At 48.8% G+C, this 23,796-nt stretch overlaps 2 protein-coding genes across 2 annotated transcripts in view; one reads left to right on the plus strand and one right to left on the minus strand.

The window, feature by feature from the left end:
• The first annotated feature begins 4,182 nt into the window (after positions 1–4,182).
• Positions 4,183–13,693, plus strand: ANKRD40 (ankyrin repeat domain 40). The gene is made up of 5 exons (XM_045835635.1): positions 4,183–4,564; positions 9,225–9,373; positions 9,753–10,235; positions 11,734–11,915; positions 12,405–13,693. Exons 1-5 carry the CDS (start codon positions 4,431–4,433, stop codon positions 12,549–12,551), a joined length of 1,095 nt encoding a protein of 364 aa, XP_045691591.1. The 5' UTR covers positions 4,183–4,430; the 3' UTR covers positions 12,552–13,693.
• Positions 13,694–16,357: 2,664 nt separating this feature from the next.
• ABCC3 (ATP binding cassette subfamily C member 3) overlaps positions 16,358–23,796 on the minus strand; it is a 39,753-nt gene continuing 32,314 nt past the window's right edge. Inside the window, exons 27-31 of the mRNA XM_045835634.1 lie at positions 22,779–22,925; positions 22,460–22,618; positions 21,685–21,851; positions 19,022–19,216; positions 16,358–16,952 (exon numbers count right to left, since the gene is read on the minus strand). Of these exons, the coding sequence (XP_045691590.1) occupies positions 16,844–16,952; positions 19,022–19,216; positions 21,685–21,851; positions 22,460–22,618; positions 22,779–22,925 (777 nt within the window). The 3' untranslated portion in view covers positions 16,358–16,843. The remainder of the gene's footprint in view (positions 16,953–19,021; positions 19,217–21,684; positions 21,852–22,459; positions 22,619–22,778; positions 22,926–23,796) is intronic.

Consider the following 23,796-nt stretch of genomic DNA (forward strand, 5'->3'; position numbering starts at 1 on the left):
CAGTCTCAAATTAAAAATATATGTATTGGCCCTGGCTGGTGTAGCTCAGTGGATTGAGTGCAGGCTGCGAACCAAAGTGTTGCAGGTTCAATTCCCAGTCAGGGTACATGCCTGGGTTGCAGGCCATGACCCCCAGCAACCACACATTGATGTTTCTCTCTCTCCCCCCCCTTCCCTCTCTAAAAATAAATGTATAAAATCTTAAAAAATATATATGTATTGATTCATTTATTCAACAATTACCTGAGTACTTAACATGTGCCAGGGAAGCTCCTGAAGCTTGATGCTAAGCTGTGAACTTTTCAGACACAGTCCTTGCTCTCACAGACCTTGAGGATTAGTGAGGGAGGCAGTCACTAAGGAAATAATATCAAATATGTCAATATAAATCGTGGTAAGGGTATGGATGCTACACCCAGATCCCCTGGGTTAGTAATCCCAGCTCTGCCATTCTTTCTTTCTCCAACAGCAAAATGGGGTTTATAATAATAATGTCCCCTACACACATGAAGTTATTGTGAAAATTAAATGAATTGATACAATGTAAGGTGTGAAGAACAGGCCCAACACATTTTGAGCCCATTTGATCATTAGCTATTACGATGAAGGGAAAAAGCAGGGCTCTGTCAAAGAGTAAATGAGAGGCTTCTCTGTGGAAATGACTTAAGACCTAAAAGATGACAAGGCTCCAGCCAAGAAAGTGGAGAGAAAAGAATTCCAGGCTTCATCCCCAGTACTTCAGAATATGACTCTCTTTTGAGACAGGGCCTTTTGAGAGGCGGTTAAGTTAAAATGAGGCCTTTAGAGTGGGCCCCAATCCAATCTAACTGGTGTCTTTAGGGGAAATTTGGACCCACAGAGAGAAACCAGGGATGAGTAACAAAGAGAAAGGACTGTGTGAGGATGCGGCAAGGAGGTAACTTATATGCAAACCAAGGAGAGAGGGCTCAGGAGAAACCCAACCTGCTGACATCTTGATCTTGGACTCTCAGCGTACAGAACTAGGCAAATGTTTATTTAGGTCAGGTATCATTTCTCATTCATCCCTGTATACCCAGATTCCCATATAGTATAAAACATGTAGGAGGTAGCTCCAGTTCATTCCTAACCCTATTGATTTTCTGGCTGCCATCCCTACTGCTCCATTGCAAATTTCCTTTCCAAGCTCACCAGCAATTTCCCTGTGGATAAACCCATTCTATAATTTTTAGTCCTTTCTTTGTTGTCTTTGCTGCAGCATTTGACCCTGTGGATCCCCTTCTTTTCTCCAAAACTTCCCACTTCTTTGCTTTTCCTCCTATTCCAACTGCTCCTCTTCAGTCTCATTTGAGGATTTCTCCTTTTCTGTCCATCATTAAAATGTTGGGTATTCTTTGGGGTTCTATTTTTGGCTGTCTTCTCTCAGCACTCAACACGCTGTCTTGCAGCCACCTCTTCCATTCCCATGACTTCAGCTAGCACCTTTTGCTGATGACAGCCAAATCCAAATCACCAGCCCAGAACTCCTTCTTAAAGGTCACACTCATATATACAGCTGTTTACTCAGCATCTCCACTTAAATGAAAATCAGAAAAGAAAGCACAGGCTCTGGAGTCTAACTGCTTGAGTTCAAAGCCTTGCTTTCTGCCCTGACTGGGTAGCTTAGTTGGTTAGAGCATCGTCTTGATATGCCAAGGTTGTAGGCTTGATCTACAGTCAGGGCACATATAAGAAGCAACCAATGAATGGATAAATAAGTTGAATGACAAATTGATGCTTCTCTCTCTCTCTCAAATCAATCAATAAAAATTAAATTAAAAATTTTTTAAAAAGCCTTGCTCCCTCACTAAGCTGCATGGCATTGGGCAAGTTACTTACCTCTTTGTGCTTCAGATAATAATGATAGTGATAATTATGGGATCGTTGTGGGTACTAAATAAGATAATTCATAGATAATTCATGTATAGCATTTAGCATAGTGCCTAGCAATGTGTTGATAATAGTAGTAATTAAAGGTCTTCAGAAAGCTCAATTCAACAGATTCAAAAGTGAACTCATCACTATCATTGAGACCTTCTCTTCATTCTTTGTTCCAATCTCAGTAAATGGCAGCACTATCTATCTGGCCAGAAACATGGGTACTATCCTTATTTTCTGACCATAATCACCTTTCCATCCTATCAGGGACTCTTCCTTGACTTAATCTGTTGGAACATACCTACAATCCATTAAGTGTTTCCAATGTACAAGCTTCACACATATTCATTCATTCGACCCATAGAACAGTCCTGCAAAATAGGTGTTATTGTTACCATCCCTATTTTGCAGATACAGAATTTGAGGCATAGAAAGATTAAGTATCTCATCCAAGATTATATGAAAGGGAAAGCTGGGATACAAACAAAGGCAATCTGGTTTAAATCTCCTTGCTCGAAACCACTATGCCATATGCCATACTGTTTCTATTGTAATATTCATCGCATTCTGTTGTTTGCGTCCTCCCCGCTGCCAGATTGTGTGTTCTTTGAAGTCGGGGACCCTGATTTGTTTCCAGCAGCATCTCCAGTGACTAAATCAGTGCCCAGCAAAAGGTGCCTGATTAATGCACCCAGTGAATCAGATAATTCCCTAGAGATAAGACAAAGTATGAATAAATGGAAGCAATAGAATAGCCATTGGCTTGCATTCAGTTATGGCCAAGAGTAGAAATTTTGTTTGTAAAGAAAGTTTTTGCTTTTGTTTTTATTTTTATATGTGAGAATAACAAGCAAAAAAAAATGGAGTCAGAGCTAAGTAGAGGATGAGTTTAAGAAGATATTAATATTCACTGGTTCAACAGTTATTGGATGGCACATTCTATAATCCTTTTAAGGAAGGGAAATTTGACAAACAAATTCTTATAACAAGAACTCATGGGCTTTCGAGTGCACCCAGGACCAATTTTTTAACACTGCTTTTTTTTTTTTTTAAAGAGGCTACTACCTACTTCCACATCATTCAAATTGTGTTAAGGGACCCAATTTCAGTCTCATGCACATGAATTACCATGCTGGGTCTGAGAACTAATATTTAAATTGATGGAAAATAAAAATATAAGCTCAGAGTTCCCATTTGCCTTGGGGGTCAATTTAAGTTTGCAGTTAGTTTATATTCAGCACCACCTGGTGTGCATGTGTACTATGTGGATTACTCCATCATAATAAACAGAGACGTGTTGGCTTTTCTAAACAGTAGCAAGAAAAACGCTTGCTGTGCAGGACCTGGGCAGCCCCAAGAGAGGGAAATGAAAACTTCAGGCCTAGATTTGTCCCTTCCTATTTCATCTCCTCTCTTTGTTCAGGCCTTCCTCCTTTTCACTGCAGGGTTATTTCCTTAATCCTCCTGACCCCATCTGCAAGTTCCATTCCATGCCACACTGGAAAATCTCTCAGAGGCACCTGAGCTCAGCAAAACAATATTTTCTTTTTTTTTTTTCAGTGCCAACCAGACTCTGAACCTCACTAGACTGAATAGGCAAAGAGGCGAAATGCTGTTTATATCCACACCATAGCTCCCCCTGGAGATCCTGCCATCAGGACTGGGACAGCTCCAAGAAACCTCTTTGGGGTTCTTTCTTTTTTCTTTACATGACCTTCATGAAGAGTCATTAATTTTGATTTATAAGCATCAATAAAACAGTTTAAAGACTCTAGGCACGATAATAATATTTCCCCTGAAAGCCAAGTTATAAGAAATCCCTGTTAGAAGAAATGAGATGTAAAGCAACAGCCATGGAAATAAGTATTCGAACTGAATGGTCCCAAGCCCTGTCAAAAGAAAAAGGACAAGTGTAATCTATCTCTGCAATAATGGGCATATAATAATAGGATGGTTTTCAGCTCATTTCCCCATCCTGCTGGGCAAAGGCTGGCTCCGATAAGGAAAAAAAGGCAAACGAACTGGAAGGAAAAAAAAAAAAAAACACCCCACAATTATTTTTGATGCCTGGTAAACAGCCTGCGCCAGAGGCTTTTCTGGCTCTCCGATATGCTTTCTTTTCTTTCCATGTGTCTGTCCTCCCTTGAAGCTGTGGGATGGGGAGATCTAAAAATAGTCCATGAATCACGGCAGATCGTATTGTGCAGCAGTTACATAAACAGCCGGCCCGGGTGCCCGGACCGAGGGTAGGAACGGAAAATATCTGGGTCAGGGTTGTCACTCTGAATAGGGTCCCCCGGAGCCGGCCTGCGGGAGGCGCGGCCAGGGAGGAGGCTTGGGCCTGCGGGCCGGCAGCAACAGGGGAGCGGCGGGCGGCCGGCGGGAGGGAGCCGAAGCCCCGGGCCAGGCGCGGGCGGCGGCGTGAGCAGGGCGGGCGAGCCGGGCGCTCTACCCCCATGGCCCGGAGCGGGCCGCGGCGTCGGCGGCGCTGACAGGCCCGGGGCGGCGCGGACGGGGGCTGGGCCGAGGGGAAGATGAGCGCTCTCCTACAGCAGAAGGAGCAGCAAGAGAGGCTGCGGGAGGCTGCGGCCTTGGGGGACATTCGGGAGGTGCAGAAACTGGTGGAGAGCGGGGTGGATGTGAACTCCCAAAATGAGGTCAACGGCTGGTAAGTGGGGAGCGGGGAAGACCAGGGTCAGAGCAGCCGGCCCGAGCGTGGGGCGGTCGCCCGTGACCTCGGCGACGCCAGCTAAGGCGTGGCCTGGCCCCTGGGGCCTCCAAGGTTGTGCGCTCTTGAGGCTAGTCCAGGCCCCCCCCCCCCCGTCTAGTATAGTCAGGCACGCGACCTGCCTAAATCCTGGCCCACGTGGGCTTCCCCTGGCAGCGCCCACCTGACCCCTGGCGTCCCCACCGCCTCTGCATCCCCTGGCTAACTTGGCCTGAATGGTGCTGGCTGTGGTTCTCACGCTATTTTGGAGCGCACCACAGTTCAAGTGTTGAGTTATTTTGCTATAGGTGCTTCTGAAGAACAACATATCTGTAGAGCAAAAATCATAAGCAACTGAGCAAAGGTGAATCTTATAAACTAGCACGATTTCTTTCTCAAGATCTGAAAAAAAAATCACTTGCATCACTATTCTGCTTCTGTTGTCTCTCTGCAGCAGTGGTTGCTGCTGCCTACAGCAGCCTGTTGAGGGAAGACGCATTCGTTGATGCTATAGAGAGTTTTGCTTTGTTTTCCTGTTACAGTTTCAATAGAGGATTTGAGCCAAGGCTTTAGATGCCTACCTGCAATTGAGTCCTCCCCAATTAAATTAAGGAGTCTCATTTTAAGATGTGTTGGTGGTGGTCAAAATTTTAGTGTTAAGTTACTGAATGTAGTATTATTCTGCCCTCTTCCACTTACATTTATTTTACTAGCTTAGACTTAAAGTGAGTTTGCAAGTGTTTTATTTTTTTTTAAGTGGAATTATACCTTTGGAACTGAAAGGGACATTGCAGATGGTTTCAACTCCAGAGACTACCTTGCCCTAGGTCACACAGCTATTGATGTGATAGCCAGGACCAGAACCACGATTTTCTGACTCCTCACAATTCTCTCCTCTCCTTACTCTAAAAGAAAAAAGCCTGGGTAGCACTTGAGAAAGCCAGGAAACAGGAGATACTGCTGTTTTGCTTAAAAATGTTTGCAAACAAATTTGCAGTTCAGCGTGTTTCTTTTTTCAGCATTGTTGAGTGGTTCACGAGCTGTGAACCACTGTTGTGGCACTGGGAAGCAGTATTGGGTAGATGAAAGAGCCTGGTCTTTTCTCGCAGATTCTTCTCCATTCCTGCCTAAGTGGAACTTCCTGGAGTCACTTTATTTTCCAGTTATTTCAGAAAAGTGTTGTGAGCATTTAATGAAATGAAGCATAATATAAATAGCTAACATTTACTGAGCTTGTTCAGTAGCACAAATGAGGTTCCAAGCACTTTACATGTATTATTCACAACTACTCAGAGACATAGCTTTTATTATTCTCTCTGTTTTAGAGATGGGGAAACCGAGACCCAGAAAGATCAAGTGATTTCCCCAGAAAGATTAAGTAAGTTATTGTAAATTATAGAATTTACAATAACTAGAGGAGCTGGGGCATGAACCCAACATTGGACCCCAGACCCTTTTCCGAACTGCAATACTGCCACATAATAGGTGCTGTTAAAAAAAAAAAAAAGGAACTGCCAGCCCAAGGCCCCAAGTACAGCAGACCAAGACTTTATTGCACTTTCAGCCTCTCCCAGAAATGTGGCCTTAAACCAATCAGAGCAGGAATTTCCTGATCAACACCTAGTGAGGTTATCTACCTAACAGGACTCCTGCTGCACCCAAGGAAAAGTGCACTGCCTGAAAAAAAAAATCCTTTCTTGCCTTATGCTAATAACTTCCTTGTCCCAGCCCGTTTCTGCCTACAAAAACCTTCCATTCTGTGCAACTTCTCAGAGCTCCCTTCTGTTTGCTAGATAGGATGGTATGTGATTCATAAATTAATGAAGCCAATTAGACCTTCAGGTTTACTGTGTTGAATTTGTTTTTTTTTAACAGTGCTCAGTTAACCTGAAGAGGCTTCTCACAGGTTAAGTGGGACAGATATCCAGTAGGCACCATGCATTCAACGTGTCAAAGGTTGAATTCCTGGTCTCCTTCCACCCCCTAACTGCCCCAAGCCTGCTCCTGGGTGTCCTCCTCATTGCAGCATCAGAGGTGCCCCAGCCAGTACCCATGTTCAGGCCATCCTTGCACCCCCACCCCCAGCCATTCGGCTAATTCTGCCAGGTCCTCCTTCAGCTACTGTCAGAATCTGCCCCCTGCTCACTGGCTCCACTGCTGCACCTCTGGGGCGGAGCCGCCATCAGTCTGTCACCTGGGTCAGAGCAGTAGCCTCCTGACTAGTCTCCTTGCTTCTCCCCTTGTGCCGGATGGTCTTTGTTCAACACAGCAGCCAGAGGGATCCCTTCGCTCTGCTCAGAACCCTTTAGTGGCTCCATCTCACACTGAATAAAAGTCCACAGGACGCTGAAGTTTCCACTCCTGTCCCCTGATCCTTTCTCTTGACCTCTGTGCCTCTCTGGATTTACCCCCTTGCTTTCTCCATTCTGCTCCCCTGGCCTCCTTGCTTTTCCTGAAACATCAGGCATAACTCATTCAAGGTCTATGTGGTTTCTCTTCCTTCAATCTAAAATGCTTTTGCCCTCTCACCTCCTTCAGGTCTTAGCTTAGATGTCACCTGGCCGAGCCTCTCCTTGGACCTCAATTTAAAATTGCACCACTGTATCTCAAAGCTGGGGTGGGGGGGGGGGAGAGACAGCACAAGGAAATAAAATAAAATAAGTTACACCATGTTCTTCCCTGCTTCTGGCATTCCCTAATTCCTTTCCTTGCTTTATTGTGCCTGGAACACTTGACAACACTTCATAACCACCAAGCACACTGTTTGTTTTGCCTCTTTGTTTGCTGACTGCCTCAGTTTCTCCGCTCGTGAGATGGAGGGAGCACTGATAAGGGTACTTAGCTCATGGGTTGTTTAGAGGATTAAATAAGTTAATATATGTATTGCTTTGAGACCAATGTCCAGCATGGAAAGCATTATATCTGTTTATTTTGTAAGCAGTGTGCTGGCTGATAGGGTAGGAAGATTACCCTTGAAAAACTTACTCTCTAGCATAGGAAAGCAGGATAGTTATCGCTTTCGGTTCTTAGCTGCTCAGTAACCACAATTTCAGCACTGATGAGTGATGCCCAGGGCCTCCGGTGCGAAATACCTCCTGGCTTGTTACAATTATTTATTTTTCAAGCCTGTGCTACAGACATCCACACACAAACACACTCTTGGTTGCAGCTTGCCTAGAATCAAGTATGTCTTGGATCTTTCTACTCCTAGTGACATCTACCTTGTTCTTGGCTCATCCATTCAGCGAGTATTAATTAGGCACTTGTTTGTCCAGGCAGATACTTCCTTATCTTCATGGAGCTTATGCTGTAGAAGTCTCAATGAAGACTCTTCCCTTATTTTTCCCCAAATGGGCAGTCATTTTGTCATAGAGTGCACCGTAAAGACACCTGAATAATCTAATTCTAATGAATAATTCGGTGGAATGTCACTCTGAAACATCAGTGGGACTGCTCCCAGCCAGCCAGCCAGCCAGACAAGCTAGCTTTCTGTAGGTCATAAATGGTAGGATACCCAGGGTGAAATCAGCTTTTTCCTGAAACCAAATGACCTTTCTAGATACTACATTTCCCAGGTGAGTGGCCTCCTCCTCACTATGGAACACATGTTCTAGTCTTTGCCATACCTGCATTTGTCTAGAAGCTCTGAAGATATTTATCTCAGTTCAGTTGGGATAAAGATTTTCCGTCCGTAATATCATTCAGCTCTGACAACTGGAGATGAATTTAGTAGCTCTGATTCCTTTCAGTTATTAAAACGGAGTTTTTGCTGGTGCACTAATATTTCTAGCCAGTGTTAAATTAATTGCCCTTCGGTGCATGCATAGCCCCTATGCGTACACTCTTAAATAACTAGTTTTACTTGAATGAGTCTGGTATGGTAGAAGAGTTCTTGAAATTTCGGTCGTTGGTGTACATTTTTAAAATGCCTTAGAAATTAAGGCCTGTGCAGCGCCCTGCGTCTAAGCAGATGAAGGTATGTTTGTAGCCTTCTGGAGAGAATGAGAAGCCAACTTTTTAAAAAATGGAAATGTGGAAACCCTTTTTTTTATGAGTGTGAGGGAACGAAAAAGAGGAGAAGGGAGTAAGCTACTGAGATTTAGACAGTAATATCTTCTGTAGTAACAATAATTTTAGTGTCAGAGCAAACTTGTGGATAAGAGATGGGTATTTGCCTGATAATGTTGAATCTTCAAGGAACTGGTGCATACGAAGCAAGCATCAACAGTGTGTAAAAAAGGAGTGTGGCACTTTGAAGAAATATTGTGAAGAGGTTGGGACAATCTAATGAGCAATGCTGCTAGAGTAACACTCAGCAGTACCATTAGAGTTATCCAGCCAGCCAGCCTGTCAGCCTCCTGGAGGCCATTGAAATCCCAGCTCTCAGGACAAATTAGTTTCTCCCAAGGGCCAGAAATGAAATTCAAAAATAAATTTTAAGCATGCTAAATATTTTGATCATCTGCTTTCTGAAAAGAAAAAAAGCTGAGGTTACCAGCTTGGTGCCCCGATTCTAGCTGAACTTTCGCATATATTTATTTACTAACGTGTAGAATTTTAAATTCCAAGTCACCTCTCCTCTTTATAAATCCCTCCTTCCCGCCCCTTTTCTTTGGGACAGGACCTGTTTACACTGGGCATGTAAACGCAATCACGGCCAGGTGGTCTCTTACCTGTTAAAATCTGGAGCGGACAAGGAGATTCTCACCACGAAAGGAGAAATGCCGGCCCAGCTGACGTCCAGGAGAGACATCAGAAAGATCATGGGAGGTGAGTCAGGGTCTGGGGGAAGCTTTGGGTGTTGTCTCGCTGATTTGAGGCTCGAGGTGTTGGCTGCATTCTCGGAGCCATTCAAACAAGCAGTCTGTTTCTAAAAGCAGAGACTGAATTATTGTGCCAAGATAGTAATTCTGTGTTGTTGCTGGAAAGGTAGGCATTGTAAGGTTTCATTTTTATAATCTGTAAAATTTAAGATGATAAAAATGGTAGTCATAAACCTGATAAAATATTCTTTTTCTTCTGGCTTGAAAAGGCACTCAACACTGACCAAAGGACTTATATACCAAAGGACACTAGCTTTCCCAAGACACCCTTTTCTTGGTAATTTTTAAAGGGCTATGTGAAGGTTCTGTGTTTTCTTCTTTTTAAGTGGAAGATGATGATGATGGTGACAACCTCCCCCAGACGAAGAAGGAGTCAGAGCTGCCCTTCGTTCCCAACTACTTGGCCAACCCAGCCTTCCCTTTCATCTACACCCCTGCGGCAGAAGATTCGGCCCCGCTGCAGAATGGGGGCCCCTCCCTGCCTCCTGCCTCACCCCCTGCAGATGGCTCTCCTCCGTTGCTCCCCCCTGAGGAGCCGCCCCTGCTAGGGGCTTTTCCCCGGGACCACCCCTCTTTGGCGCTGGTTCAGAATGGGGATGTGTCTGCCCCCTCTGCCATATTCAGAACACCAGAAAGCACAAAACCAGGTCCTGTCTGTCAGCCACCAGTGAGTCAGAGTCGGTCTCTGTTCTCTTCTGTCCCGTCCAAGCCACCTGTGTCTATGGAGCCTCAAAATGGGACATACACAGGACCAGCGCCAGCGTTCCAGCCATTTTTCTTCACCGGAGCATTTCCATTTAATATGCAAGGTAACCCCTCGCCAGCAAACAGCCTCTGCACACGTGCAGACAATACCCAGCGGTCTAGTGCGTTACTTCCTGGTTTGGGGGAGGTGCGGGATTTACTGATTCATTTTGAGTAATTACAGATTTACAGAAAAGTTGCAAGGCCAGTAATAAGGAGCTCTCTTTACTCAGATTCACAGATTATTTATGAAAACCTTTGCCCTTTTACCCTGAATAGTGTGTGTGTTTCCTAAGAGCAAGGAGCGTCTCTAACATAATTACCTGCGGTACAATGATCAGATTTAGGCAAGGTGACCTTGACATATAATGCTCTCTAATCCATAGTCCTTATTTAAATTCTGTCAGTTGTCCCAACGATGTCCTTCATGTCTGTTTTCACTGGCCCCTCCGCTGCCCCTTGCCCCAAATCACCGACAACTTTTAGTTACCATGTTGTTTTAGTCCCCTTTGATCTGGGAAATTTCCCCAGCCTTTATCATTTCGGACCTCAATATTTTTAAAGAGTTTAGGGCAACTATTTTGTGGAATATGATTTCCTGCCATTCTTTATGACTTGGTATTTTACTGTAAAGAAGGGCTCTCCCCACTCCATTTATATCAGTGTAAATGCATAGATTCCTATTTATTGGGTTATAATTCACTACTGTTATTTTGATAGTCAAATTATGCCGCGCTTGCCCAGAGGGAGCTTCTTCAAGCCAGTTCTTGTGTCCCTTGGGTGTGTCCCATCACTCTTGGCCTTACTACCTTACTTTTTGTGTTTAAACTGATTTTGAGAGAGAGAAACAAAACATCAGTTTGTTGTTCCACTTCCTTGTGCATTCATTGGTTGATTCTTGTATGTGTCCTGACTGGGATCGAACTTGCAACCTTGGCGCATCAGGTCGACGCTCTAACCGACCGAGCTACTTGGCCAGGGCAAGCACTACCTTACTTTCTTGTCCAGCAAGATGTTTACTCCCCAAACCAAAACTCCTTCCTCATGAAGGCATCCTGTATTCAAATTATAAGTAGACTTTAATTTTTATTAATGGCTTTTTGCCCTTTACTAAGTGTTTAATGCAAAGAATTTCATATTTCATAAATATCTGGAGATCCACAATTGCTAAGTCTTTTTAGAGTAATCCATATACCATATTTTTTATCTCTCTCCTCCTCCTCCTGCTTATATGTAGTTCAACTCCCGAACCCATACTTAAGCCTTAACCTTCTTAATTTTAGCAGCAGAAATAAATTATCCTCTATATAGTTGGGATTGCTGTCCCTTCCCCAACCCACCGCCACCCCCTTTTTACAGTCTTAGGTGTGCAGAAGACAATGCAGGAAGCTGTGCTAGCAAAGCCAGAATTGGGCGTGAGGAAATCTTACTGATGGCGCTTAGTTTTGCTCACTGGGTGGCACAGACGTGACTAAGTATAACCATCTTCTGGAAAAGATCTTCCGTTACATAAACTGATTATGCCAGGACCATTCATTAATATGTCTCCCTCTTTTTTTCTAGAGCTGGTCCTCAAGGTACGGATTCAAAACCCATCTCTTCGGGAAAACGATTTCATTGAAATTGAGCTGGACCGACAGGAGCTCACCTACCAAGAATTGCTCAGAGTGAGTTGCTGTGAGCTGGGCGTTAACCCAGATCAGGTGGAGAAGATCAGAAAGTTGCCCAATACTCTGGTAAGAAAGGTAAGGAAAGGTCAGTTAAGCATGTGTGGTTGGTTGCTTTTTGCATTTGGAAAATACCCCGTTTCCTTCTTGGTCATATGAGTCATAGTTGAAGAAATGAAGAGATAATAGAAAAGGAGGAAAGGGTGGTTTTCCAAATGTAATCATTGAGCTTTCTTTCCCTCTACTGGGTCTGTAGACATCGCATTTTTGAAAATTGAAGGACACCAGAGGGGATTCTCTGAACAGGCTTCTCAGAGCAGCCGAGTGAAACTGACCCTGCATTGCCTCTCCCTTCAAGGTCTGCAGATCGCAGAGCAGCTGCTGGGACGGGCCTCGCGCCCCTGGGGACTTCCCGTACTATCACAGACAGCCTGCCACAGGGATTTTTTTTTTTTTTTGCTTTAGGTTTTAAAATGAGCCAAGACACTGATATCAACTCAACACAGCACACCAAATATATGGAGACGAGTAGCTTCTCTTAATCTGATTAGCCCATTTCTGTTTCAGGACAAAGACGTTGCTCGACTCCAAGATTTCCAAGAGCTGGAACTGGTTCTCACGATAAGTGAAAATACTTTTCTCTTCAGAAGTGCTGCGTCCACACTGCCTGAAAGGCCTTGCTACAACAGGAGAGCTTCCAAACTGACTTACTGATGCAGCAGGGACTCTCACCACCGAGTGTTGTGACAGTGCGCGTCCCCTCTGGGCCAAGGACAAGCCATCAATCTACACGCCTTGGGCGCCCTGTAGGCCCCCAGTGCCACCGAGTAATACACACTAACATTGTTCTGCCAAGGTAGGAAGCCCCTGACCCTCAAGCAGTGGTGCCATTCTCCCACGCCTCTTGGTGCACAATAAACCTATTGCTCGAAGCTGTGACAGCAAAGTGGTCTGGAGAGGCAGAAGCTGACGGTTCTGTACCTAGTGTTTTACACGTAGCATGTGAAGGGAGTTGTCTGAGCCGGAGCTGAGAGAGGGCGAGCCTGTTTCTAGTCACCCTGTTGGCAGTGCACCTGAAGGGCCGGGGTGCGCTTTTTTCATGTTGCATGCTCACAACTCTCCCGAACTGGGAACTGGTTCCGGAGGAAAACTGCGAAACACAGGTACTGGACAAGTGGGTTTCAGTGTGACTTGTGGCTGTGAGGTTTCATATAACATATTTATAAATGTTACTCAGGTTCAAAGTATTTAAGAATACAGTTACCTAATTGTAAATAGGCTGTTAACCAAAAGAGCTTCCCCTCCCTCACTTTTTCCTTTGTAAACACTCATGACTGCTTCTCCGTTGTCTCCAGCCAGCCATCGCCTAGACGGTCATCTCTGCATAACACCCCTTTGTGGCCACTAGAGGGCTCTCCGATGCCTTCCAAAAGAGCACCACTTTTTTTCTTTTTTTTTTTTTTTTTTCACTGAAGTGATTCCTGCCATCCCCGGGTTTACTTGTATGAGAAGAGCACAAACATTGCCTGTCCGTGTTCTGCACTTTCGTTTTCCACTAGAAATGAAAAGCGGTTTTTGAGACTGAACCTGTTGCTGTTTTAGAGGTTATTGTGGGAAACTGAGCTAAAGGAGTTAACATACTTATTTTTGTATCAAAGATAAAGGTTATTTTGAAATTATTAGGATTTTTACAACTCTGAAATCTGTTGCTTTTGTAAACAAATTGTTTGATCTTAGGACTCCCCCACGATCCCCACCAATCTACTACTATCCCCGACAAAGTCAATTGTGAGTCTGCCGGGCTTGTCCTGGAAAAAACAAATACACACCTGATTAAACTCTTGAACATGGTGTAAGAATTTTTTAAAAGAATGCTTTCAAGGATTCCTCTCCTTCCCTTCAGTGTCATTAATGTGAAAAGGAAAGCCACTGTCTTGTTGAAATAAACATTTTAACTTTAGAAATAAGGACGAGCACACACACAGACAGGAGAGCAGGGCTTTGAAGCCAGCTGTTGCAGGGCACCCCTGCTGTCTTAAGAAGATTTTTCCCATAGTGCCTATAGTTTCCAAAGAAACTCAACCTCCGGTGTTAATTTTATTGGAACACGACTTGAGAGAGAATGTGCAGAAGATGTCAGGGGAAGAGAATGTGGCGCTAAGATGCCGGCCTCCTGCTGCTGCCCAGATGCTGAGCTGAGGTCGAGGTGTTTTCAAGGCCAGCTCCACGGAGTCGCTCTGTTCAGTGATTTAATGTGTGTCCCAGCAATTCCTGGTGGCGACTTACCCTTGTACAGTGTCTACATGGCGGAGTGAAGGTGACTCCCTGCTCCCTTTCTCTGAAGTCCTTTAAAGAAACCTCCCGTGTTCCAACCAATCAGAAGCTAGCTTATGCAAACATACTAACCTTTTTATCCCCTTACCTTTGAAAAAAAAATGTTAGTTTAAATGATAAAATTAAGATTCATTCTATCTTGAAGGAAATCAATTTAGTATTAATTCATGTCTAAATCACTGGGGTTAACACCCTTGCAGCCGTCCCGATCAGTTAGCGATCAGAAGCAGTGGGGGCCCCCGGCTGGGAGGCGGCCTACAGAGGACTCACCCAGGGCATTTCCGGGGCTTCAGAAACCCTGGGAGCCAGGAGCCTGTCATCTCAGGTGAGAGGCGGACCCCACACTGGTCTCTCTTCTCCTGCATCAAGTCCTCTCTAGTCCAGTGGCTCCTATACGTGGCAGTAGGATGCGACTGCGCAGTTGCTTGCGGGTGAGTTTAAAGTCTAAATCTATGCATTCAGAGAAATATTTTTATATGCTTTGTGTAATTTATAACAAAGATTTTTTTTAGCTTTGTTAACTGTGAATTCACCCCTCCCCCTCCACTGCATATTTAAAGCATGAGTTCACACTGTGCGTAAACATTCACTGAAGATAATTTTCTTTGCGCATCGCTGACTGTTCAAATATAACAAGTATTAATTAAAATTAAATATTAACTGACCCAGCCCACAGTCTTTCATTGTGGCCGGCCTCCCAAAGAGCACTGCATTCCTATCACAGGGGGCACAAGCCGCTGGACAGTCACAGGGGCAAGACGCTCTGGAGGAAGGATGGAAGGGACTGTCCCCTACCCGAGCCGTCTCCACCCTGCTGCAGCCGTGGGGCTCAGGCCCCGTCAGTGGCACCGGCGACAGATACCTGTGCGGTGCCTTTCCTCCCGGTTCACAGCCGTCAGCTTCCTCTCCCCGGAGTCGCTGAGCCACCTAGACGGAGGTCATCCTCTATCAACCACAGTTTTTGATTATCCTATTTCCTCTACACAACTGAGCCTCTCCTTCGGGCTGTCAGCACCTGTCAGGGCCTCAGTGAGCTCAGAGGCAAACTCCCAAGATCGGAGAGGAAATAACAGCTTTCCACTCTCGGATCCTCAGCCGAAAATGCTGCTGAGTGAATCTGCGTTTCTGTTGGGTGAGGGCAGCTAGAGCCTCGCAGAGCAGGTGTCATGCCAAATTGATCTAATAAATCAGGGAGCATATAGCAGAGACCTTTTCTTAGCACCAAGCAGAGGAAGAATAATTTGGGCATCTGTGCTTTCATACTTGTTTTATCACAGGGATGGAAGTCTTCTTCCATACACTCATAAAACACCCTGAGCCAAAAGAGCCTGCCAAAAAAAAATGTGATTAACCTTTAACAAATGGTCCCGCAGCACCGGCTGACCTGCTGCACTCGGCAAACCGGATCAAAGGAGCCATCTCCACCCCCACGGCAAACCCTTTGGGGTGGGGGAAGGAAAAACCATCCCTCACGGCTTGCCGCATCACGCCCAGAATAAAGACTGGAGAAATGAGAGAGGAGACCAGAACACTTCGGAAGGTAACCAAGAGAAGAGATCCGATCCAAATACAAGGTCTTGTGCAGGTAGACGGGCCGGCAGGGGATACACAGCTGTCTTGCTCAAGAGAGCGAACTGAATTCACCCCCATCCCCTTTGCCAGCCTGGGGCTGTCAGGGCAGGGTGGCCTCCGGGGCTGCTCCGCGCCCCTCCCGCACTCAGCTTCACCAGACTGAGGACGATGAATGACTCGGAGGCCTCACCGGTTATGGGGACCTGTCTGGAACAGACGGCTACGGGAGCAAGGAAATAGCACCGTACGCTTTTCAGCCCCTGGGGAAGCAGGCTTAGAGGTCTGAGGGATGACATAAGCGTGGAGGTGTTCACGGCAGTGTTCCCAAGAGGCCTCGGGTCAGATTGCAGGGGCTTTATTTCTCACCTTTTTATAGTATCTGCACAGCAGAGCAGGAACTGCTGGCAACAACCCACTGCATTTTGGCTGTAAAGACAGTATTTCCAGCCCAAAGCTTTTGGGTCTGAAGTCTTCAGAAATTCCAGCCATGTAGATGTGTATGAAAGTCCATTTCCGCCTCGCTCCCCTCCTCCCTGCCGGTCCCAAAGGCCCTGGTCCTGGCACCTGTGGCCAGGCAGAGAGAGCCTGCATCGAGTTATATGTCACGAGCCACCTTCATTTCACCAGTGCTCCATTTTTAATGGATTCAGGCCAGCACTCCAGAGTACCGGACTCGGTTCCTGGGGACGGTCTGACCTGGCAATCTTCTGTTCCAGGAGGGAAAAGCTTAATTTAAAAACAAAAAACAAAAAAAAAACCCCTTCAGATTAGAAAATACAGGGATGAATCATACAGGGATACAGAGGTCATTCCATGACATGTCTGCAAGCACCGTAGTGGGAAAAGAACACGAGATTCGGAATCGGGAGACCCAGGACTAGTCTGGGCTCTGCCTCAAACCGTCTGTGACCTTGGGCATGTCAGGCACCTTCTGGGCCTCCCTTCCTTTTCTAAAGCATGTAGCACAGTTATCCTGAGGAGTGCTTCCAAAGGCAAAAATCTAGCAAATGCTCCTGGCAATTGCTATCAAGTCCACTCTGCAGACATATTTGGTGTCCTTTCCCTTTCTGAAGAAGAACAGGAAATCCCAGGAATATGTTTCAGGCAAGTCCAGCATCCCTCGCCATCCCGTAGAAGATGCCTCTGGCTGCAACAAGGCTGGCCGGAGAATCGAATTCAGCCACTGTCCCTTTGTCCAGGACCAGGACCCTAGCCAAAGAAAAGGAGTGGTCAGGTCTCTGTTGGCCCAGCCCTGGCCTCATAGCCCAACCCTGCCCTTCTGGGTACTTCTCAGGCCCCGCAGTGCCATGCCAACCCTCCCACTTCAGCCAACCCACCCAACACGGCCGCTACGCCACATGTGCACACTTGCAAGCCTGGTTATTTTAGCCGCTCCATTTGCTCTCCTGGCAGATGAGGCGGTTTCTGGGATCAAACACAAGGTTCCTATTCATCTCTGCAAGTCAGGGATCCGAAAACCTTCCCTAATGAGCCTTTCCCCTGGCCGGGGTCACAGGACTGTGCGTGGGGAGCCACGGTCTGTGCGCTGGGCCCTGTGTGCTTCCATCTGCTTTGTGCCGACTCACAAAGGCACCCAGCAGGAGACTGGGCTGCAGTAAACGCGACACTGGAATCTGGGGCTTTGGCTGCAAACCTGGCTGCTGCTGATGGGTCGATCTTCCCCCACCCACACACGTACCGTAGGCCTGGCATTTGACGATCCCACCCCACCACTGACTAATCACAGGGTGCGCCTGGTACGAGGCCAACAGGCTGGCCGCCAGGGAGAGGCAGGAGTGCAAAGGGCTCTCCCAAGCCTGGGGAGATGCCCCTGGCCAGGAGGGTGTTCACCACACCATTTCCCCGTCTATGGGGTGCCCGAAGCATGTCCCGGGAAGGAGCGTGTCTGTGGACATCACTGCCTGAACACCTCCTACACTGGAGCCCAGGAGACTGCGCCCTCCTCTCAGGGGCTCCTCACTGCATGCAGGGTATGGGGTGCTCTACCCTGGTCCTCGAAGTACAGCATAATTGGGCCCGCCCCTCTCTCCCCTTCCCCTTGGTTCTGCTGCCCTCTTCACCCCGGCACTCCAGCCTGACGTGCCTTCCTACCTCAGGGCTTTGCATGGGCCGTGTCCTTTGCCTGACATTTCCAGCTCCCTCCCTACCCCATCTCCCCCTGCCACTTCCCAACTCCTACTCACCCCTGAGGGCCTGGCTGGGCTTCCCCTCATGGGGAGAGGAGGTGTCCTGGCTGCCCTGGGTAAACTGGCTTTCACGCCCCGCCCGCTTCCCACAGACCTGCTTCCTTCCTGTGGGCTTTCATTACACGTTGGGTTGCGTGATTATTTGATTAATGTCTGTCAGCCCCACTAGAATAAATACCGCCCCACCCCATTGGTAGGTTTGAGCCTTCTCCCCTCAGAGCTGCTGGTGAAAGCCATTTCTAGTTGGGCCTGAAAACCGACCCTCTCAGCCCAGCCCCGTCCCTTATCTGGACCCAGGGCCAAGCACTTCCTGCCCATCCGCCCTTCTCTTCCCCCAGTGGGGTCCTGGGTGGGAGTGGGGAGTGGGGCGGGTGGAACCGACAGATCGCAGCACAGGGCATCCTCAGCTTGCTGCCCAAGCTGCGGGGAGCTGTGGGGACACCTCAGAGAGAGGAGCGAGGGCTGCCCACTGCCACACCCACGACCCTGGCCCTGCGTCCGCATGCCCTGCGGGCGTTTATCTGGTGAACGAAGGCCCGTCCACGTGCTCTCGCCGCCCTCCTTCAGCGTGGATCTGTGGCCGTGTCCTGCCTCCTCGTTCTCACTCTGAGCTCCGTGTCCTCAAGGGGGCTGGCCTGCTGGGCCCACGCCAGCTCGCCTCCTCGAGGCTTCTGAGTCACCCGGCCCCTCCCCTCGTTCCCCAGCACCACACTCTGACATTGGGCACAATGAGGGAATAGGTCACACAGTCTTTCCTTGTGGCTGAGTGCGCTGTCTCCCCAAAGCAGCCTCAAGATCCCGAGGGCAAGGCCCCTTCCCTGATCCTCTGAGAAAACGGGGACTAGGGAGGATTATGGTAAGGAGCTGGGGAGGAAGCTGGCGTTTCCCGGGATCTCATTTCATCGACTCCGTTTACTGTAACCCTGAGAGTCAGAGGTTCAGAAAGGTGTATCGCACTGCCCAAGGACACACATCTGTCCCATGCCCAGATGACCTTCACCTGCCTGCTTCTCCCCAGCGGCCCAGGGGACCCCCCCCAGGTCCCTTCCTGCCTGGGTCCCGGTGCCCCACCTGGTGTAGTCCATGATGGTGTTGAGCCGATGTGCGATGGTCAGCACCGTGCAGGCCTCGAACTCTGTGCGGATGGTAGCCTGGATGAGGTCATCCGTCTCCAGGTCAATGGCGGCTGTGGCCTCGTCCAAAATCAGGATTCGGCTCTTGCGGAGGAGGGCTCGGGCCAGGCACACGAGCTGCCGCTGACCCACACTGAGAACGGAGAAGGCAGACATTTCCAACTGGCACCCCCAACCCGCCCCCGGCCCTCCCAACTGTCTCTGTCTCCACTCCTTCCCTGTGGCCCAGGACTGGCTCTCCATCTCAGCTCTTTCACGGCCCCTCAGCCCTGTCCTGCTGGAATGCGGCTTGAGTGGGGGTCTGGACACCGCAGGATGAATGAGGGGCCTCAAGGGCAGAGCCAGTGCTCAGCAACAGTAAAACCTCCGTCTGCCTCTGGCACGCCGGCTTCCCCTTCTCTCCCTTCCTCTGCTTTCGTCCCCCCTCCTCACTCCTCAACTAGCACCGGGACATTGCTGCTTCACTCTGTCATTTACACCTTAGCGAGAACACGCTTGAACGGCCCTTCCCGGGTATTTGCACACATTATGCCGTCTTGCTGAGGCTCACACCACACAATTCAAAGTCTTCTCCGGCCCCCCTGGGAAATCCAGGCCAGGGCAGGGAAAGACTCGGGGGGACTCCCTGAGTCCAGTCTGGTCAGGTCGCTAGGGAGGTGGAGGAGAGGCGGGATGCATACCCTCAACCTCTCACCTTGGGAGCCAGAGCCGGTGAACAAAGCCAGGCTGTGTTCCCAGCCACAGAGGCGGCAGCACCCCCACACCCAAGGACAAATACCTCGGCCCTTCCCAAAGGGGTGAGTCACCACAGCCGGAGTGAAGGCCAGGCTCCCTCCCCGGCCCATTCCCGCAACTAATGAAGGTTTTGGCAGCAGAATGAGCCGCCAGATAGAATTCAGGGCTGATTTATGGTGGGACTGGTGCAGGATACAGGTTATACTTAAAGAGGCAACAAGCTCAGGGAGGGAGGAGGGGAGCCCATTTCTGTCTCAGAGCCTGGTGTGCATGGGATGGAGGGGTGCTCTGGGGGTGCTGCTGATGGAGAGCAGGCCGAGGAGAATGGGCCCCCAAACAACTCTGGGGGTGCAGGATCTGGATGCTTAGGCCTGTCTGCCAGCTACCCTCCACACAGCTGTGGAAGTAACATCCTGTTAAAATGCACATTCAGTCTCACAAGGCAGGGGCATCCCATGGGTGGTTATAGTGCAGCAGAGAAAGATCTGGGCAAAACACCCCACGTGCCTGAGTTCCTGGCCCTCCCCTTGCTCGCTGAGCAGCTTTGGGCAAATAACTGCATGCTTTGGAGCCTCGTTCCTGGCCCACAGGACTGCAGTCAAGATTAAACGAGATAGTGGAGGCCAAAGCGTTTCGAGCACTACTAAAGTCCTGAGCGAACGTAAAGGTTTTTGTTTTCGTCTTTGAGGTCTGGAGACAGTCCATGGGTATGAACCAAGTAGAAGAATATGAGTAAAGAAGAACAGCTGGATTTCTCAGGAGTATATATTGGCTAAGTCCCTCCTATCAATCACGACGACCCTAAGACTGCTCTGGCCCCATGTGACAGAGCATGTGACCGGTCCCTGGTCACTGTGGCTGTGGAGCGCTCGGGCGTGCCCTCTGAACTTGGGCGTGTTGTCCATCGAAAAATACATACGGGATTTCAAAAGTAGTAAGAAAAACTGTAAACTACCCTGATAACGTTTACATCAATTACATGTTGAAAAGATCATCTTTTCAATATATTGGGCTAAATAAAAAACACTATTAAAATTTATTTCACCTTGTTTCTTTTTCCTTTTTTTTTTAACGTGACTACTAGAAAATATTTTAATTACACATAACATAGCTCCCATTAAATTTGTACTGGGCAGCACGGTGCAAAGATGTATAGGACTGTTATTATTCCCATTTTAAAGTGAGAGAAAAAGGGGGCACAGAGAGGTTAAGCAACTTGCCCAAAATCACATAGCCAGCACTGCTGTGGGACTCTGAAGCCTTAAGACTCAGTAAGCAGAGACTCCTGGCTCTCCTTGATGGACAGCCCAGAGGCTGGGCACATAAAATCTATGGCGGTAAGAAAGCAAAGAAGAGCCTAGAGAGCGCCCCTTGCCCATTCCTCAACTACAGATGAGACTGCATCCATCCTGGAAAGTATTTATGCTCTGCTGAAAGCACTGGCGGTTTCCTTTCACCTGCTCCACAGGTGCAGCCCACACCCCCACAAGCCCCAGGCCAGCGTGGCATTGAAAGCCGACAGGATAAGACTCTGAGTAGGGCTTTGGAATCTCCCAGACCTGGTTCAAATCCCAGGCATGCCTTCTCCCAGGGACGTGACTTTGGGCCTGCCTCAGTTTCCTCATTTTCCAAGCAGGACGATGGACCATCTCCAGAGCTTGTGGGAGGAGTCAGTGAGATGGTGCTCTGCACTCGGCACACAGAGTACGTTTGAGACAGATGAAACCCCCCCCCCGCAAGTGCACCCGGCTCAGGTCGGGGTGGGGAGGACGAGAGAGACAGCCGGCCTGGACTCCGGGTCCTTTGGTGCCAGCTCCCCTGGCTCCGCGGGGTATTGTTTCTGGCCCGCCCACTCCCAGCCGTTACCTGAGATTCTCCCCTCCCTCGGAGCACTCGAAGTCCAGGCCTGCTGGCTGGGAGCTCACAAACGTGTGCAGATGGGACAGCTTCAAGGCATGCCACAGGTCTTCCTCGGAGTAACTGCCAAAGGGGTCTAGGTTCTTACGCAGGGTCCCCGAGAACAGGATGGGTTCCTGGGAATACAACAAGGCCTTAGAGGGAGGCAGCCTGGCCCCCATGAGGAGCCACGGGCCCCAGAGGCAGGGAAAAATAACAGGAGTTGAGGTGGACGCATTCCTACTCTGTCCCCAGCCTTCCAGGAGGGAGGCGATGGCCAAGGAGACAGAATATGTCTGTGGGGAAATGATAAACCTCAGCTTTGCCATTCACAATGTCCTCCGCTTAAAGCAGAGGCCTGAACGCTAATCTGACTCCGAAGTGTCCAGTCAGCAGAAAAAAGAAACCCCAGAGGAGCCAGAAAAAGTGAAATGTAATTCGGAGCTGAGGAACAAGGAGGCCGGGACGGAACGACTTTGGAGTGGGGTGTTGCTGGGGTCCTACGGTCCTGGCTCTGTCTGCTGGCCCAGGGGCTTGCAGGGCAGGGTCTGACAGGGCCAGGGCGCGCCTGACCCTTCCAGATCCATAACAGGTGGCTGCTCTGCGGCTCTGCTCCTATGGTCTGGCTCTCCAGCCAGTCTGGGACCACAAGCTGCAGAACAGGGGTAGGGTCTGTCCCCCAGGGTCACTGGCCAAGACCCCCAGGGTCACTGGCCAGAGTGTCCAGTCCGTGTCAGGGTCATACCTGGGGAATGATGGTCAGCTTGGAACGCAGGTCATGGAGTCCTATGTCTGCTATGTTGAGGCCATCGATGCGGATTTCACCCTCTGAGGCCTCCAGGATGCGGAAGAGGCAGAGGGTCATGGATGATTTGCCAGCCCCAGTGCGGCCCACGATTCCCACCTGGAGGGGGTGGGGAGGGACAGTCAGGGGCAGGCATAGGGGTCGGTGGGGACATCTGCTGGACTCCCCCAGAGAGGCCAAGCAGACGACTGGGATGGAGCATCTGCTCTCCCAAAGGCCCACACTCCCCACGAGGGGCACGAGCCCAGCCCACGCGCACCTTCTCGCCACCGCTCACGTGCAGACTCAGGCTCTTCAGCACCAGGTCCAGGCCCGGCCGGTAGCGCACAGAGTAATTCCTGAACTCCACCTCGCCCTGGGTGGGCCAGCCTGCAGGAGGACGGCTGCCCTCTATCACCCAGGGGGCCTGGCGTGGGGGGAAGATGGGTTCTGCATTAGGGTGGCACCTCTTCACCAGCCTGGCCCCCTCCCACTTTCGGCCTCCCTGTTTCCTAAGGTTCCCTCCATCCTCACCCACCACGGTCGCTGCGGGGGAGAGTCACCGGTGCCTCTGCGGCCCACTTGGTGGTTCAGTGAATCTTTTACCCTCTGCCTCCACTCCCCACATGCTGCTCCAAACCCTCCACTCCCACCCTCTCCTATTCTCTCCTTGCTTTCCCCCCTTCAGAGCTGCCCCTCCTTCCCTGACCTAGCCCCCCCATCGCCATTCATTATTATTGACTGTGTGCTCCGTGACAGGTGCTGGAGTCACAGTGGTGAACAAGACAGAGTCCTTGCTCCCCTGAGGATTAAATTCTGGCACAGGGGCATACGATTGACAAATAGGAAAATCTGCATAATGTAAGAAGGTGATGAATGAGTGCTGAGAAGTGCTTGGTATTGCTGTTCTGTACAGAGTAGTCAGGGAAGCCTTCCTGGAGGAGGTGATGTATAAATAAAGACCTGAAGGAAGTGAAGGAACAAGCCAAGTAAGTATCTTGGGGGTAGGGCACATCAGGCAAAGGGAGCGGCAAGTGCAAATGCCTGCAGGTGTGTTCTGGAGCACAGTGACAAAGGTGAGAGGGAAGGGACAAGTATTGGGTGGCCCCGTAATGAGAGGCTTTGAAGGCCATTTTAAAGACTAAGATCTTTTACTCTAAGATGCAGAGCCATTAGATGGCCATGCACAGAGGAATGACATGATTTGATACTTTTAAAGGACCCCTTTGGCTGCTACCAGGTGAAGGAAGAGGGGGGAGTGGAAACAGAAGGACTAGGGGGAAGGGTGGTAAAATAAA

Source organism: Phyllostomus hastatus, unplaced genomic scaffold (assembly GCF_019186645.2).
Source record: "Phyllostomus hastatus isolate PE091 unplaced genomic scaffold, TTU_PhHast_1.1 phas_contig_210, whole genome shotgun sequence".
Classification (NCBI taxonomy): Eukaryota; Metazoa; Chordata; class Mammalia; order Chiroptera; family Phyllostomidae; genus Phyllostomus; species Phyllostomus hastatus.